Source organism: Cimex lectularius, unplaced genomic scaffold (assembly GCF_000648675.2).
Source record: "Cimex lectularius strain Harlan isolate CLEC.00 unplaced genomic scaffold, Clec_2.1 scaffold298, whole genome shotgun sequence".
NCBI lineage: Eukaryota > Metazoa > Arthropoda > Insecta > Hemiptera > Cimicidae > Cimex > Cimex lectularius.
The window spans coordinates 237,535-254,646 of record NW_019392861.1 but is presented as its reverse complement, the minus strand read 5'-3'; the positions used below and the strand labels follow the sequence as shown (position 1 = coordinate 254,646).

General features: G+C 32.2%; 2 protein-coding genes across 8 annotated transcripts; one reads left to right on the top strand and one right to left on the bottom strand.

Annotated features, from left to right (window-relative positions):
• Positions 1 to 212: 212 nt before the first annotated feature.
• Positions 213 to 12,763, bottom strand: LOC106665238 (serine/threonine-protein phosphatase 4 catalytic subunit). Of its 3 annotated transcripts, none has more exons than XR_001340284.2 (8): positions 12,474 to 12,763; positions 12,135 to 12,354; positions 9,906 to 10,058; positions 9,645 to 9,818; positions 9,444 to 9,570; positions 6,240 to 6,429; positions 5,983 to 6,176; positions 213 to 358 (listed from the first exon to the last, which is right to left on the bottom strand). XR_001340284.2 is itself a non-coding variant. In XM_014391516.2 (7 exons), the coding sequence occupies exons 2-7, from the start codon at positions 12,282 to 12,284 to the stop codon at positions 6,047 to 6,049; spliced, it is 924 nt and encodes a 307-aa protein (XP_014247002.1). In that variant the 5' UTR covers positions 12,285 to 12,354; positions 12,474 to 12,763; the 3' UTR covers positions 5,399 to 6,046. The 3 variants fall into 3 exon arrangements, 1 of the variants encoding a protein (XP_014247002.1); XR_001340285.2 differs by lacking the exon at positions 213 to 358 and adding an exon at positions 1,405 to 1,813; XM_014391516.2 differs by lacking the exon at positions 213 to 358 and having other exon boundaries at positions 5,399 to 6,176.
• LOC106665239 lies at positions 1,820 to 16,802 on the top strand. Of its 5 annotated transcripts, none has more exons than XM_014391519.2 (12): positions 12,846 to 13,205; positions 13,904 to 14,112; positions 14,183 to 14,347; positions 15,303 to 15,427; positions 15,497 to 15,633; positions 15,696 to 15,747; positions 15,809 to 15,834; positions 15,908 to 15,998; positions 16,059 to 16,096; positions 16,154 to 16,205; positions 16,262 to 16,485; positions 16,544 to 16,802. In XM_014391519.2, the coding sequence occupies exons 4-12, from the start codon at positions 15,310 to 15,312 to the stop codon at positions 16,673 to 16,675; spliced, it is 870 nt and encodes a 289-aa protein (XP_014247005.1). In that variant the 5' UTR covers positions 12,846 to 13,205; positions 13,904 to 14,112; positions 14,183 to 14,347; positions 15,303 to 15,309; the 3' UTR covers positions 16,676 to 16,802. The 5 variants fall into 5 exon arrangements, with proteins under 5 accessions (XP_014247003.1, XP_014247007.1, XP_014247005.1 ...); XM_014391520.2 differs by having other exon boundaries at positions 12,846 to 13,220; XM_014391517.1 differs by lacking the exons at positions 13,904 to 14,112; positions 14,183 to 14,347 and adding an exon at positions 1,820 to 3,255 and having other exon boundaries at positions 13,046 to 13,205.
• Positions 16,803 to 17,112: the final 310 nt, after the last annotated feature.

Below are 17,112 nucleotides of genomic sequence, written 5' to 3'. Positions count from 1 at the left end.
TTTACTAAAATATTTATTGTAACAATAACATGATTAAAATTTAAAAAATCCCAGTTTCAGTACCTTCCACTGGCTTTCTTGCCGGCTCGGAGTGACGAGAGGAAAAAACATTATTAGCAGGATTATTCGGAAATCGTGAGATGTGGTCTGGTGTGATGTAGGTTTCAGAAAAACATTTTCTTTATCATTCTGAAACCTACATCAAACAAGACTGCATCTCACGATTTCCGAATAATCATCAACTAACGGTCACTAACCACCACACATTATTAGCAGGCTGTAACTGAAATAGGAAGCACCCGGTGAGTCTTACTTTTTTCCTTAGTCCCTTTTCCCGGAGTGCGCCTGCTTTCTTTGTCTGTAAATAAATTGTAATAATAAATTACAAATAAATAAAACTCAGAATAGATTAAACCTTATTGTAGTCATAATTGACCTTATTAATTTTTTTTTAAAAAGATATTTCAACTACAAGGTAATATGAACCCTTGGGGTGCCGGTGTTTTTGAAAAAAGCACATTTGTCCTTGCCCTGCATGACGGGTTCAAATGCTGGTCGGGCTCTTGCCTTACAGTGGTGAGAACTATGTTAATGTCTAAACCATTGTGGCCACCGATGCCTCCTTATTACACTTTTTATCTAAGGTCTTGGTTGAGATGAAAAACTAGTGCCATGAAGAGCCGAAGGTTGTGGGTTCAATTCTCGATCTTTTTTTTTAAATCTCAACCAAGACCTTAGATAAATGGTTAAGTAGTGAGGAGTGGTCAGGTTAGATGTATGACAAACACCTTTTTCATTTAATTGATCATCATTCATCCTAATCAACATATTTTTGTAACTTATCCAGGCCTTAAAGATGACCCGAATAAAGGTTGAGATGTCGGCAATTAAATGAAAATGGTGTTTTTCTGAAATAGATCTAACCTGACTGCTCCTCATTTCTTCAACAACTTAACAATATTAAAGTGGGGGCATTCCATTCTAGTAGAATTTTATAGGGAGTGATTTCGACTAAGGGCAGTTCTCAGCAAGGATTGCATTAAGTGATATAGCGGATCCATATCTTTTTTTTTTTTTTTAATTCCCTCCACAAACTTAAGACATTCAGCGTTCCATTGGGACTATGGGATCCAATTTCAATGTTGAGAGAAATTATCAACTTAACACTTAGATGTTTACCACTTATTTTTATTACATTATGATTCAATAATAAATCATTTAATTTTTCTAAAGGTTCTGTATTAAAATTTGGCTTGTGAATTTTTTGGAAAAATAATTTTAGTTGCTTATTTAAAACTGGTATGACAACATGGTATGACATTTCAACATAACACAATACTTTTACACATATTCGAAATTTATACATTGATGTACTGTAATGTTTCCTTAAAAAAAACAACAAACAATTTTTAAAAATTTATTTATTTAACATTTTCTTCATTGGTTTTTCCCTCAATTGTAGCCTATTTGCTGCACAGCATATCATTCTTGTTTGCCCATGCATTGGTTAAAATGTGACACTGCAGCTTCACGCTTCACTGTTATAGAATTGAAATCGTCACCTTCAATTTATTCATAATTATTCCACTTCCATAACGCTATTTATTATTTCATCATTGTTTTTAATGTAAATTTGTTCTCTTTCAGTCCATAATAAAACGTCGTGTTCTATGTTGTTCAGCCTCTGTGTCTTTTTATCAAATTGGGTGACTTGTTGGCTGATGTCATCAATGTCTGTATATTCTTCACGGATGCCCATTCCCAGCAATAGATTCTACTTGATGTAGTGTAGTTTTTGATTGAACTTCCTTCACTAGAGTTAAGAAAAATACATCTTTAATATTAAAAGCTTTCAGAGTAGATATCTTGTGCAACAATGTGGACGATTAGAGCGTTTTTGTATTTGAACTTGACTTTTTGGAATAGATTTTGTCCTTTGGTTGCAAAAGAGGCATACAATTTGGTGGAAAAACAGTTATTTTATAATCATTGCTGACTAACACACTTTCATCTAGATGAACATCTATGGTGAAAAAAGAATGACTTTATATTAAAGATTCTTGAATTTAAAATTTTTCTCACTTATGCAATAAATTCATTGTGAAACCATTCCTTAAAAAGAACAAACTTCATTCAAGCTTTTGCCTTTGTAAAAAAGTGGAAGTGTGCAATTTTTGAACACACAAGGTTTCCAGTAGCAAACATTCTTAGCTTATGTTTACCTATTGTATTTGAGCAAGGTATGAAATTTATTTTCTCTTTAGATATTTGTTGTTCACAGGCTGGAACTTAATTTTTATGAACTAAATCTTGTTGGCAAATGTCTCCAGAACAGGCCACTCTCCTCAGCATTGTAAAGATAACAAGAATTAGAGAATCAGTCATGTAATCAGATTTCTTGTTAAATGGCTTTACTCATGCATTATCACTTGATAAGTTTTCTACTGTTCTAGATAGTTAATAGTTGCAATGCTATTTATCTAACCAATCTTCATTAGCGTTAACTTTTTTGTGTACATTTAACCCTACAATTCATACATTTTGTTCTTACTAAGAGACTTTCCCTTATACCTTCACATATTTTTCAGCATTGTCACTGGTTAGGTAGGATAGTTTATTTGGCATTGTCGCTGATGGCGGTAAAAGTTTTATTCCTTCTATTTGTAAGTCATGTATATCCAGTTTTTTAAACAATGGAAACAAATTTTGTAGAAACCACATCTTTGTTTGCATGATATGAAAAAGGTGTAAGCCATTTTTTTTTTCCACCATAGAAGCGTTTTGTGGGTTGTTGGGTAGTAAGATAGCTTTTGAACTCCTTATCCTTGATGTACTTACAAATTCTGATTTATTTACTCACTTCAAATGAAAATTCCACCCAAACAATTTTAAGGCATTGAAAAGATAATTTGGTTTACTTTGAACATACTTGATTTTAAATTTGAACACAGATGTTCTTGTTAAGTAGCTGCCTAAAAAATTATCGAGTTTCCTTGTGTGATCACTTAATTTTATTTCGATTTCTAATCTAACTTTGGAAATTTTCATTTTCAATTGGCAACCTTATTAGACTATTAATATTGAAACTGAAGCCTAGGAAGCAAGTTTGTAGGACTTAGTCCTCTTCACTCATAACCCAAGGTGCTATTGTTCTTGTAGCGTTTGCTTCAATGTTCAGACGTCCTTGGAGATGCGATTAACGTTTTTGGCATATCACATTACCCAGTAATGTCTGGTCTTCTCACATATCAAGAGGTACCAACCTAGTTTCTTAGTTTGTTTTCAAATTTTTATTTGGTTGTTATTCTTTTTGGCACAGCCCCACAACTGTACGCAATTATCCAGATTGATTTAAGGATTATTTTTGCACATTGTTTTTAAATTCTGATTTTCTCTATGTATGATTATTGGCTTTATTGGAACTGGTTGAAGTTGCCAAGTATGCTGAATATTCTTGTTCATTGCGCTATGTACAGTTACAACAAAACCATTCGTTGTAATGAAACGAAAAAAAAAATTATGTATATATTTTTTTCCTTTTAGAGTTGATGATGGGTGTTGGTCTACAAGTTGGTGAACTCGTGCCATCACTGGGTCACTTACTGGGTCTGTCTCCATTCACGGTTTTTTTGTTGTAATTATTCAAACGCGTTTTGGCAATCTTCAGTGAGAAACTATCACTGAAAAGGGGGTCTAATGGGAGAAAAATGTTTCAGCCTGCTAATAATTGTTTCTCCTTTCACCACTCTGAATTGGTCAAAATGCAGGAGAATGCTTTCTCCTAAGGATTGTAACATTTTTCTCTTTTAAATTTTTGGTGAGGTTGTAGTAAAATAGTCCTTTTTATTGTACAAATTGTAGAAAGACAAAAACAAAAAAAAGGACTATTTTAAAATATTTATTAAATATTTTTTATTATTAATCTTGTGTTGTTACATGTCAGAATGTTTTATAAACAAAAATTTATATTATGGAACCAAACTTTGTTGAACTTTTAACAATTGGTTTTTGTTTTAAATCTTCTTATCCTGTAAAATCTTACTTCATAGTTGAATAAATAACTACCAAAACATAAATGAATGTTACATCTGGTTGTTAATTGTTTTGATCTTAGAAATCAATAAAAAAAATCTTTAACTTGATAATTAATCAAGGTGCACATTTTCAGCCAGTTCTGCATAATGCCTTTTTGAAAATCATTGATCACACCCACCCATTTGGTCTGGTCATTCATCTCAGACAAGGATGGTTAAATAAGACACTGGAATGGCTTATCTAAACATCTTTTTTAAAGTGTCAGTTGTATCGACGACTTTTTTACTCACAAATAATCTGGATCTTGGTATGGTCTGATGAAAAAAACAAATTCAAGCTTTCGACCTATTTTTAAGGTCATCATCAAGGCAAAACAATCTTGTCTACAAATTGACCTAATTAAGTTGTTTATAGGTGGTTTCAAATTTCTTTGAAGACTGATTCAGTCCAACATTCAATAAATTGGCAATGTTGGGCCTGGGTCACTTCAAAGAAATTTTACCAACTACTAAAAACTTAATGATGTCAATTTTTAATATGGTTTAGGGGGGAATTGAGTAGCATTAAAACCAGTTTCTCATTGGAACGTCATATTGGCACGTCACTCTTACAATTCATGATGAGACGTGTCAACCTGACAATGAGCATTTACTGCTTGAAATCCAGATAGTTATTGTAATAATAATAAATCTGTAGTAGTGAGTAGAATCATCATTTACAAAAAGTGAATCGACATACTTACCCCACCTTTATTATTTCTATCTTTAAGATTGTTTTGCCCTGCTTTTTTTTTCCTTTGTACCAACTGGCCATAAATCTATTATAGGGATTAGTTGGGGCTCCCTATCTTTTCTTCTATTTTCTTAATTTTTTTTTTTAACTATTACACTCCTCAATTCAAGAGGGTTTTATAAATGTCATTGTACTCCACCACCAATACAGATTTGTAAATGATGATTACTTTAAAATAGGTCAAAAGATTGGCAGATAACAACTGAATTTGTTTCATCACCCAGACCATACCAATATCCAGATTATTTGTAAACATCTTTTGAAATCTGCATTCCTACTATCTGTTCTTCAGTTAGCAGGGATCATACCCATAAAATATGCGAAACATGATCTTCAAATTGTAATGTGATAAAAATGACTACATTTTTACTTGGCATTTTACTCTGGTATGAACAAGCCTATTATTGTCTTTTCAACAAGCCACTGTAATTTCCTTTGAGAAGGTCAACACACAATAAGAAAAACATACATGCGGGTTTTAACACCCAAGAGATCTGTCTTAGTAACTTTTTTTTTAACTCTTGAACGAAATAGACTGGGCAAATTGTAAAAAATTTCATTTGTGCACCTATTATAAAATTAATTATATATTTCCATTTAATTTAGCATTTCTATCACTGCTACTACATGATCTTCAGGAACATTTGATAATAATACAATCATTGTAAAATGGAAAAAGTTTACTACCCACTGCATTTTCATCATTGAGTTAAAATAAATAGCAAAGTTTCAATTAAAAACTACAATAATAAAGTTCACCACAAAACTGACTTTTTATTCACCAGAAAGTGGATATTGACAATTTTTTTTTTTTTATAATTGAAATTTTATTTAATTGATAATTACAATACAAAACTTTGTTAAAATGCCATACAAAACTGTATTTATGATTATTGGAAAATAATTTACTTAAATTGTGTACTGCTTCTCCCCTAAAGCACACTGGTCTGAATGGGTTCCACTTAACAACTATCGGCTCTGAACATTGAGGCAGAGATTATGTAGGTTTGTATCAAAAAATAAAAATTCAGTTCATCTTATTTCTTACAGAATGCTTGATTATATAATAATTACAATATTAACTAGTTTTACAATCAACGAGTTAATTTTCACTTACAATAAAAGTGTCAATTCTGTTTCATTGTTTATACTGACCGTTAAGATCGCACATATCATCTCTAATGATGAATTTCATTACAGGTGTCTGGTTGGGGTTTTTTCACAGGAAATATTCGGCTTGTGGCTTTTTTGATGGTACGCCACGAGAATCTTGTGGTGCAGCTTCAAAAATTGTGAAATCCCTTTGTAGGTGTTCATTTAATTCTAATATAGCTGCCACATTTCCACACCTGTAGGGAGAATAATGGTTATTTAGTCATAAAATATTATCTAAAGATGAGTAAATGACATACCTGTAACAATAATTTGGTGCGGACCAGACAGTAAGAACAGTTTCATTGAAATGCCATTTGTACCCCTCCATCACTAGCTGGTGGGCTCTACAAATCATGTCTATTTGGTTGGCTATGTTGAACTGGGCTACGACGTCAGATCCAAAAAGATAACCAGCGCCTCTCGGAGATACGCCCCAGCCTTGGGTATCTAAAGAAAAACAGTAAACATAAATCATGATAGAAGAATAATTTGTAAAATAATTTTTGAAAAAATAAGATTTGTAGGTTCAGTATGTATATATATGTTACAGGCAAAAAGTGAATAATTGGTCATTATGTTAAAAAACTATAAGTATTCCAAATATTCCAATAATGTTATTATTATTATTAATTTTTAAGGGTGTTTTAATGGCTAAGGTCATTTCACGCCCTAACAACGCAAACCTTCTATCTTAGTTTAGATATATTCCTTCTGAGTGCTATAAAGCTCTGACTCCAAACATTCACTCGTAAACTAATTTATCCTATTGCCATCCAAGCTTTAATTTATCCTTTTAAAATTCTTAATTTGGAAGGCCAAATGTATGCAAAAATCCCATTTTAAATTACATATAAATTTTTTTTTTTAATTAGAATTTTGAATTTTTGTTCCATAATTTAAACATTTCCCAAAGGCTTGTATGGCTAATAATAATAATAATAATAATGGAGTCAGATTAGCAACAGTCTCAGCATGAGTATAGACTCATCCTTATCCTTTTATTCTTCCATTCAAATATGATAAACTAATTCTACATAAGAATAATAAGAAACAAAAAATAACTTTTTTTTTTTTTGAGGGAGCTATCTTTCTTATTTAAATTGCGATTTTGGACAATAAATTTGAGAAAGCTGAAAAGTGCTCTTCGAAAGAAACACTGGGGACCCAGTGACTCCTGTAAATCACTCGTAAGGTTGAGCCTTTGCCTAAAGGGTTGCAAAGTGGGACACTCGACTAAAATGTTTTACTGTCAGAATGATACGTTCTCCACTTCGCATAAATCGAGGACAAGTTGGAAGGTTGTTGCCTATTAAAAGCCTATTATGGATTAGCCTGATGTGTTCTATTCACAATCTAGAGAGAATCACAAGTTCTTTTCTCTCAAGTTCCTCAGCTAGCCATTTATGGACAACTGGCTTAATTTCTTTCATATTATCTTTACAGACATTCCATCTTGTCGCCCACTTTCGTTTGATAATATTTTTAACATAAACGACTATATCATCTGGAGGAAATTGATCTGTTCTTTGTGGATGGTTTGCAGCGTTCCTTGCCTGTTGATCAGTTTTTCATTACCAGAAATGCCGGCACGACTAGGAACCCAAACGAATACCACATGTTTGTTAAGTGTTCTGATTTCATAGAGATATTTATGAATTTCTAAGATGTATGTCCAATACTCTTATTTTACCAAATCCCATTTCAGCAATATAATCAGTGTACAAATTGAATAACAAATTATCATCATAAAACGCTATTTATTTTTATATAAAATAGGTATTTAATGTTATTACCATTACCTAGCTAATGAAATAATAAAAAACATACACCTAGTAAAATATTGATAAAAATACTAAAAAACGAACAATAGATATGTAGTGTTTTTATTCAAAAAGTACGAGTAACGTATTGAGGGATGTAAAAATAAAAATCATATTAGAAATCTAATCAATACTATTTTTATTGAAACAATTGGCACAAGCACATTTTGAATTGCAATTTTTTTTTTGCTTTACGGCAGTTACACTTTTTACTTTTGCACCCGCTTTTGCAACAGTACAGCAACAGCTGTACCCCTGACCTCCTGACACAGAAGACTTCCTTGTGCACTCTTTCAATGCTATTTCCAAATCAGGCACTTCTTGAGGAGAAATTAAATTTTTCTTTATAAATTGTAAACTCATTCCTGGCGTATAGTTGCAATAATCTTCCATGCTTTGTTCCCAATTTGTAAAGGTTGTTTCCCTCAACAGCCACTACTGTAGCTAAATTTTTCTTCCATCACTCCTTGCCCTATCGACAACTGGTACTCTCACAGTATCGCCAACACAAGCCACTGGGCATTTTGTGTTGGACAATTGGATCATTTTTTCTAATTGTTTTGCTAAACAGGGCAGGGCTTTCCCTTGTCCTCTTAGCATGAGTAATTTTGCTTTGGATTGGGTCATCATCAACATTCACATATTAAGTGATGATTTTTCAGTTGATGCTCAACCACCTCAACGTTCTCTTCTAACACTCGGTTTTCAGGACCCATGGCGTCGTTGTGGCTACACATTTCGTTTTCATCGGTATCACCCGCATTGTTGCTTTCATTAAGAGCATCAAGGTCTTCTTCGGTATGAATATTAGATAGTGCTTCATCAGAAACAAAAGACCACACCAACTTTCAACTTTGTCCCAAACATTGCCTCATAGGGACAATCAGCACAACAAGTATAAAATATAACACCTCGTGTTTTGTTGTTGACGGCTGATAACATTGATAAGTTGATAAAACATGTGGGAAGGCAACTCTAACACGCCCGAATGAAACCGAACATCAATCTTTCTGTCTTCTTTGAGATTTTTTTCAATTTGCTCAACAATGTGCCAGCGTAATGCAAAATGACTGGTCTAAGTGATAAAACGCAAAGGAAAACACTAATTTAATCACATGGCACATTTTCTGTGGTTATTATTCATATTGCCCTGTCATTGTACATAGTGACCAGGGTCAGTTGGAGTTTGTTGCTGTCTTATTTAGCCTATTATGTTTTGTGTCTCAATATAAGATTTATCCTAGGTAATTTTAATAGACAGATGATCTCAATAAAAATCGAAATATTGGCACGATAAAGAAATTTTTTTCTAAACCTACGTGACACAATCTCCAAATAATCATCAACCATTATATTGAATAAAAAGGACATGAACATAAAGGGATGCACAGATATAGTAAAGTAATGTAATTCCTGTCGTACAGGAGGGCTTCAATTGTCCAATTTGTTATGTGTTGCAAACAGGGGCCAAACCACTTTACAAAAATTTCTTTATATTATTCGCAATTAAAAATCCATGGGCTATGCGAGGGTTGAAACCCAGGACCGCCCTAACCATTCGGTCACCAAGATCCCCTACAGACCACTTAACACACTATTTAATTAACTTTAGCTTAATAATAAAATGTAAATATATCTTACCTTCTGGATCAGACCAAAGTAAATCGCACATAGGCCCGTCATGAGGTACTTCTTGTTTCCTATCAATTATTCTAATTTGATCGAGTGTTTGGATTGAAGGAGATAGTCCACCGTGCACACAAAATATCTATAACAATGTCGTCACAATGTTAAAAATTTGATATGTGAATAAAAAACAACAACAATAATAAAATAAATTACTTTTCCATCGATTATAGCAGAAAGGCTTAAATAGTCGAATATCTCTGTACAGTACTTCCAGACAGTCGCACTACCGTATTTCCTTAGGCATTCATCGTAGAATCCATAAACTTGGGTGATTTGACGTGATTCGTGGTTACCCCTTATTAATGTTATCCTATCAGGGTAGCGTACCTGAAAAAAAAAAAAAAAAAAAAAAAAAAATCTTTTAAACACTGTACACGTATTTGAAGGCAAAGAGAAATATAAAGCTGTAGTTACCTTTAATGCAAGAAGTAATAAAAATGTTTCGACGCTGTAGAAACCTCTATCGACAAAGTCTCCCATAAAAAGATAATTTGTTTCAGGAACATCTCCACCAACTTTAAAAAGTTCTTTCAGGTCATAAAATTGTCCGTGAATATCTCCACAAACCTGTTGACATAAAACATGATTCCATTTTATAAAGACATATAGTAATAATAAATATTGTAATGAAATAATTTAGTACAAAAAAAGATGATCAAATACGATGTAACTACATAATGATTGTACTCGAGGTTTGGTCAAATTTGATGCAATTATTGCCAATCTGCCGATTCTTGCTGTTCCTGCCACATTTCCACATTTTGCCATCTTCAGCACTTAGTTGTTGATTCCCCAAATGTATATTCCTTTCAAATTCCAATGATTTGTAAAATGCTGATATTGTACTGTTAGATAAAACGAACAAGAATAAGCCAAGTTTATCAGATGCTACATGTTTTCGTTACCTTTAATTTCATTCTAGGATTTATTCTAGATGACAACATAGTAGACAGATATTTAACTGATCATGAGAAACGGTTGATCAAATATGATGTAATTATTGCTAACACATATTTCACTATGCTTTCTTCTTTATTCTCTAATCATTTTGATCTACCTGTAGTTGTCTGTCAGCCATGTTTCAGAATTATTTTATCTTCAGTAGTTGATCATTAGTCCTCCCACCGTCTTTACATTCTTTTTTAAAGATTCTAATGGTTGACAAAATGTGTTAGACAAAACCAGCAAGAATGGACTAGGATGATCAGACCTCACCGACCACAATATATTATTTCATAATTTATTCTGGTTGAAAATTTAGAAAACTTGATGATGAGAAATAGTTGATCAAATTTACCAATCCGCACATTTTTACTGTGCTTTCTGATCAACTTGATCTGCTGATTCTTGGTGGATTTAACCGTCAGACAACTTTCAGTATTTATTCATTGGTTCCCCTTATTTTGACAGATTTTCACAATTTTTAAAAAGCTGAAATTGTACTGGGAGACAAAACCAGGAAGATTAAAACAAGTTTATCACAGTGATCAAGCTTCAGGTCTTTGTAAACTAACAAACCCCATGCAATGTCTCACAATTTATTTTAGTCAACAAAATAACAAACATCTAAGGGCAATGACAAAACTTTTTGCATTTTGGACTCAACAAAATATTAAATAAAAATATTAAAAAGTCAAAAAGTGGTGGTATCAATCATACAAAGAAAAGCCATGGGTATCCCACTGAATTTAATGCAATTACTGAAAACTAGGAGTTTTCAAAACCGACTCACAGAGTAATCTCGAACTCTCGACCACTATCAGACTCAAATTCAAAACTGACAAGCGGCACACACTGCTACCCACATTGCACAGTGCTACAACTATGGATGAATCACAGACTCGGTTTTCCTCTCGATAAACACTTTGGTCAAAACTGCTGTCTTTGTCATTACCTAACTGATAATGAGAAATGTTTGACCAAAACGTTGCAACTCACACATTTTTTACTGTTTTCTTCTTTAACACATTCACTGTGGATGACGCCACGGTCGAGTCAAGCAATCAATTCTTTTAAAAAATAACATTGTTCAACCTATGTTTATAATCTTTCTAAAGATTCTAATAGTTGAAAAAATGTGGAAACATCCATTATTTGTATTCATTACTTTGCAAAACTTAACGCAATATTTCATAATTTGTAGTTTAAAACGAAAGTCATGATGATGAGAAATATTTAATCCAAAATAATGCAAATATTGTCAACAGATATATTTTTTACTCCACTTTGTTCTCCGTGTTGGTTTAAATGTAAAAACCCTATTATAACAATTAATTAAATTGTTGGCAAATGACACTTCATATTGTTAGCACACTTGATATAGATGACAGTTTCGACCACTACCAGGCTCAGTTTCAAAACTGACAGGCAGTATGCACTATGCACCGTTACTTGATGACGGTATGGTTGTATCATAATTTATAGTTTAAAACATAAGACACGATGATGAGAAATATTTGATCCAAAATTATGCAATTATTGTCAACATATACATTTTTTTACTCCGCTATGTTCTCAGCGATGGTTTATATGTAAAAACCCTAGCTAATCATAAATTAGTTTGTTGAAACATGATGAAAGTGCTGTCAACGTTATATTTTTTTTTAAATGCACATTTTACTTATGAATTTTAATTTATATTACCGTAACAGGAGAGTCGATACGCTGAACGTTGCTCTCTTCAACCAGAATCTCTCTTGCCTTTGCACAAAGGGCTTTGACTTCATCTTCTTTGATGATCTCACATTTCTTTAACTGTTCTATCTGCCTGTCGAGATTGCTTGTATCGTCCATTCTCTTGTAAATAAATTATATTAAAGCTCAAATGGTGTTTGCAATGTTGAGGGGAAATGATGCAAGCGAGCTGCAAAAACAATTTTTAAAAAAATACAGATATAAAAATCTGAAAGTGTTTCCTCAAGTGATATCACCAGACTGGAAAAGTCCAGTGTTTCCCTCTAAACGGAAACTTTCACCACTCACCTATTACTGTCGTGAAGAGGCACCGCTTGTCCTCGTCGCTCGCGGATCAATCGAAGCACGGCAAACTTGCCATTATCATTGGAAACGAAGTCGGAAAAAAAAAACCGGTGAAATTTCCAAGAAAACGGCAGATTAAAACTATCCTGGACCGACAGAAGAGGGCCGATGTTTAGCAAGCGGTACAACACCGGAGTTTAAAGGTTAAGTCGATGAGGGAAAGTGACAAGGGGTCCGCGTACAGTGTTGCTCGTCGTCGTTCTTCCATCAATCGTGAAATCCCGTTCAATCTTGATCAACAAAAGAATGCGACAGAATGATGTCCTGAAACAAACTTGCTTACTAGATTTAATCAACTCACTCAAACGACGTTTATATTATTGCACAATTGTACAAACGTTGGGCAAACTGGTATTTCATAAAATAAAATCATTTATAATTTTTTTTAAATTTTATTAAACATCATTTTAAAAAAATCCACTTCTTTAATCCTTACTAACGATCAGACTGTTACATAAAACCTTACTTAACAATCAAATTAAAATGAGACAGTAAGGGAGAAAAAAATTTTACAGAAAGATTGCGGTGAAACATCAAATTAGAGTTCCCTTCCCGCTTCGTATTCAAGCTGTTTTCTCTTTGAAGACAATTGTGTTACCTCGTTTCTTTCTTCTTGACTTGGAATTAATTGTATCGTTGTGTTCAAGAAAGAAGTAAAGAAGTTGAACACACCCAGTAAGAAAACATTAGGTCAATTTTTTAATTCAAACATTTACAAGATTTGTTAAATTTGAACTCATTTATAATACACCAAGTATGCTGAAAATGAAACTGAAAAAAAAAAAATGAAAAAAAAAAAAATTATTGGGTTGTCCAGAAAATAATGCAGGTTTTCATGCTTTCTTTCAATTACCCCTCTATATAATAAACTGTTTACATTTGAAGGAATTATTTTTTTGAAGTTGAATACACCCAGTAACAAAACATCACAGTCAACTTTTTAATTTAAACATTGACAAGATTTGTTAAATTTGAACTCATTTATAGTACACCAACTATGCTGAAATTGAAACTGAAAAATAAAAAAAATTATTTGGTTGTCTGGAAAATAATGCAGGTTTTCATATTTTCTTTCAAATACCCCTCTATATAATAAACTCTTTTAATTTCAAGGAATTATTATTTTGTATGTCAACACTTTTTAATCCTTTTTGAAACAAAAATGTTTGTTTACCTCAGTAGCAATTCATTACTTGGGAATAATTTAGTCTTTACTAATGTAAGATGTCAATGCTGATTTTTATAATTACTCGTTTAGTGTTTTTCCTGGTAAAGTTCAAAAATAATTTTTATTTATTTTTGCTTTGGTATTATTTATGTTATTTTTAGGGTTTTTTGTACACTTCACACTTCTTATGGTTTTTTTTCTGCAGAGGAAGTGGTGTATTTTAGATTTCAGCAGGCCTACTGAAGATGGTGAAATGCAAAAACCAGTGATACTAGACAAACCAGGATGATTAGAGATGGTCAATTTCAATGGTCAATTCATCTTTTCAAAATATTTGTTGATTCTGTGTTTGCTCGCTTTAAGTGAAATTAGCGAGTTAGATCTTTAAGGATTGGTATATGTCGGTGAAAATCAGTAAGCTAATTGCTTCTATAATTTTGCTGTGATGAGTATTCTTTTAGTTTTATTTTATTATTTTTTTTAGTAAAGTACATACGACTGATGGTTGTTTCTAGAGTTGTGACAAGTGACTTCCATGTTATGCTCCACAGTCATGCTTATCGCATGGTATTTTTGTTAAATCCCAAATAATCCTGCCAGCTAGAAGTTGATCAAAATGAAAAGCAACTTCAACCATAAAACACTAAATGTAAGCTTTTCTGAAACTGGTGTGTTATTTTGTTGCATATTTATTATGGTTCAAATGCACGAATTTTTTTTTTTTAAACTCTAAAATTTAGGTCTGCATTATCTACATGTTCTAGCAAAGCCCATGGCTTTTTAAATTGCAAATAATGTAAAAAAAAAAAGTAGTATAAGGTGGTTTATCCCCATTGTTCACAACATGCAATAGTAGGAATTGGTAGATATGACAGTAATTAATTTACTTTTTTTCTCTTTATTTTCATATTTCGTAGTTGAAGATGTCTGAGATCGAGTCCAGTAGTTTCATTTTTATAAAAACTTTACATGAATGTATGGCATTTATTTCAGATGACAATTTGAATTCACAAGCATTGGGTCCATAATAATCTGAGATAGTTCCTACTAAGTGAAAGAAATTTTGCTGAAGGACCTAGTTATTCAATTAGATTGTTTGGTTCCCTTTATTTATTTTTTTTTCTTTGACCCACTATATAAAAGCTTTAACTAACTATTAAATATTTAAATTGTGAGTTTTCCTTCTGTAATCTGTGGGGTGATAAACCAATTGTTTGATAGTCACCTATTACCATCCTGGTCTACCTATCCTCGCTGATTTGTGTTAATTCATTAAATATTTGTCATAATCGATCAATATTTATTAGCAGTTGTTCAATAGATCTGGATTTAAATCTGAGGTGTAAGTAATCAAGTCAATTAGTGGTTATAGATTAAAACTATTATTTATTGCATCATTGTACAATTTAATTTAAAAAAAAAATACTATATATAAAAACCTAAATACTCTAATATAGGTTTGTTTCCTTCTGATAGAACTCTCTAAAATGATAAAATTTTACGATCCAAAAAAGGTCTATCTTGTTATGTTATGTTAAACCTTTTCTATTTATTTTTAATTTTGTACTTTTAAGAAAACTCCAACAATTTATCAATTATTACAGTACTAATATGGATAAAAATAAATACATGCATGAATTCAGCACGTCGATTATTGGAAGCCCTATTGCAACGAGCTCGCCTTCCAAAATATCCCAAAACAATTTTCAAATTTATTTTTCAGATTGGGGTAAATATAATGTGGAGAGTTAAACAAAAATATCATGTATCAATAAACCTGGATGCAATTTATTTACAGTTAAACATGCCACTCAAACTCTAGAGGAACATAACAAAATTAGACTCAACACCATCAAGCACATAAAAAAATTAGCCGCAGAAATACTACAGCCGGTGGCTGATGTTGTTTTCTGTGATGCTGATCACATTTACTTGGTAAAAACATTTTGCACAAATGTTTCATTTTTATAATTTTGATTGAATTTTTTTTTTTTAAGCCACCACTTACCCTTAAAGATGTCATCAAAAATCTCATTGTAAACAGCAGAGGTAAGTTTGGTTTTGTAGGTTTACACCTTCATTTGTAATAAACTGAATAATTTTATTGTAGATAGTGGAATAACAAAATCAGAAAATGTAAGAACTCTTTCCTTTTATTTAATTTACAAAAATTATATTAAGGATTGCACATATTGTTTATCATTTGTAGGATTCAAGAAATAGTTCAAGATACAGTTCAAAAAATAGCATAGGATTCCTTAAATCAAATAAATGTAGTAGACGAGTTTCTTCTAACATAGGTAAGAAGGCTATTCATAATAAAAATACTTTGTCTACATTTCAGTTGAACTTTATTACAGGCACTTTGAAGATAGAAAACAGAAAATCTAATTTACATGTGAGTTTTTTTAATCTTTATTTATTACTTACTTTATCAATGTTCCTTATTTTACAGGTGAAAAAACAGTCAAAGAAAAAGCAAAATTCAAAATCTAAATCTAAGAATAGTAAGCTTGATTGAATTATTTCACAATTTTTTTTTTAAACATTTAAAAAATTCAAGGTAAAACTGTGAATAATGTCATGTGCACACCGATGCAAAAAATTCCATACAACAATTTGGCAGTCGTCACCCCAGGGCCCAATATAAATACACCATCTCGAGTATTTAGAAAACCGAATGATGGAGAACCTGTGATATCTCTTGGCGGAAGCCCGATTCTAGCCTCGACAACATCTTTGTGCTCCAAGGTACCACAAATGCACATACCTTTAAAGGATGGCAGGGTAAGAATATTGCGTTGATCCTCAAGCCTCGGATTGTTATTAAGGTAATATTTTTAAGGTCTATGCTGTGATGGCTGAAGAGGGCTTGGAAAACTCAGAGTTTCCAGATGTTGATGAAGAGACACTGAACAGGATTAAGCGACTACATGAGTTCATTGGAGATCAAATACTGGGAATACAAAAACATTAATCAGTTCTGTACCTAAAAAATGAATGTACATTTTTAAAAAAACAACATTTAAGACCATATTTTCGTTCTGTTGAATTAGACCACATTTTTAAAATATTTTTCTAATAAAACTACAAAAATATTAAAATTTGTGCAAATTGCTTTTATTTCTTTTTATTCTTTTAGAGTGTTAATTTGTTGTTTGTTATTGCTTCATTTTAGATCAATACATTTCAGCAGTGATTGATTTGCCAGGATTCAAGAAGCTGTAAACCAGATATGGTCTCAATCTGCTCTACAAAGTATTTTTAGAAATTTTTAGTCAAAACTGAATTTAGGGGTCATGGTATAACTGTCATCCTCATTGTTCTGTTTAGCTGAAGCTCTCCTCGATGTTCCTTGTTATGTGGGTAGGCTACTGGAGCCTGTCCCTCCATTAGCCTATGAATTGTAGCTCT

Coding starts and splice junctions, on each gene's coding strand:
- LOC106665238 (XM_014391516.2), bottom strand. CDS start 12,284: ATGGACGATACAAGCAATCTCGACAGGCAGATAGAACAGTTAAAGAAA. Junction 10,059..12,134: donor GTATCGACTCTCCTGTTACG/GTAATATAAATT, acceptor TTATGTCAACAG/GTTTGTGGAGATATTCACGG. Junction 6,177..6,239: donor GCACCAAATTATTGTTACAG/GTATGTCATTTA, acceptor TTCTCCCTACAG/GTGTGGAAATGTGGCAGCTA.
- LOC106665239 (XM_014391521.1), top strand. CDS start 15,310: ATGGATAAAAATAAATACATGCATGAATTCAGCACGTCGATTATTGGA. Junction 15,748..15,808: donor TCTCATTGTAAACAGCAGAG/GTAAGTTTGGTT, acceptor ATTTTATTGTAG/ATAGTGGAATAACAAAATCA. Junction 16,097..16,153: donor ACAGAAAATCTAATTTACAT/GTGAGTTTTTTT, acceptor CTTATTTTACAG/GTGAAAAAACAGTCAAAGAA.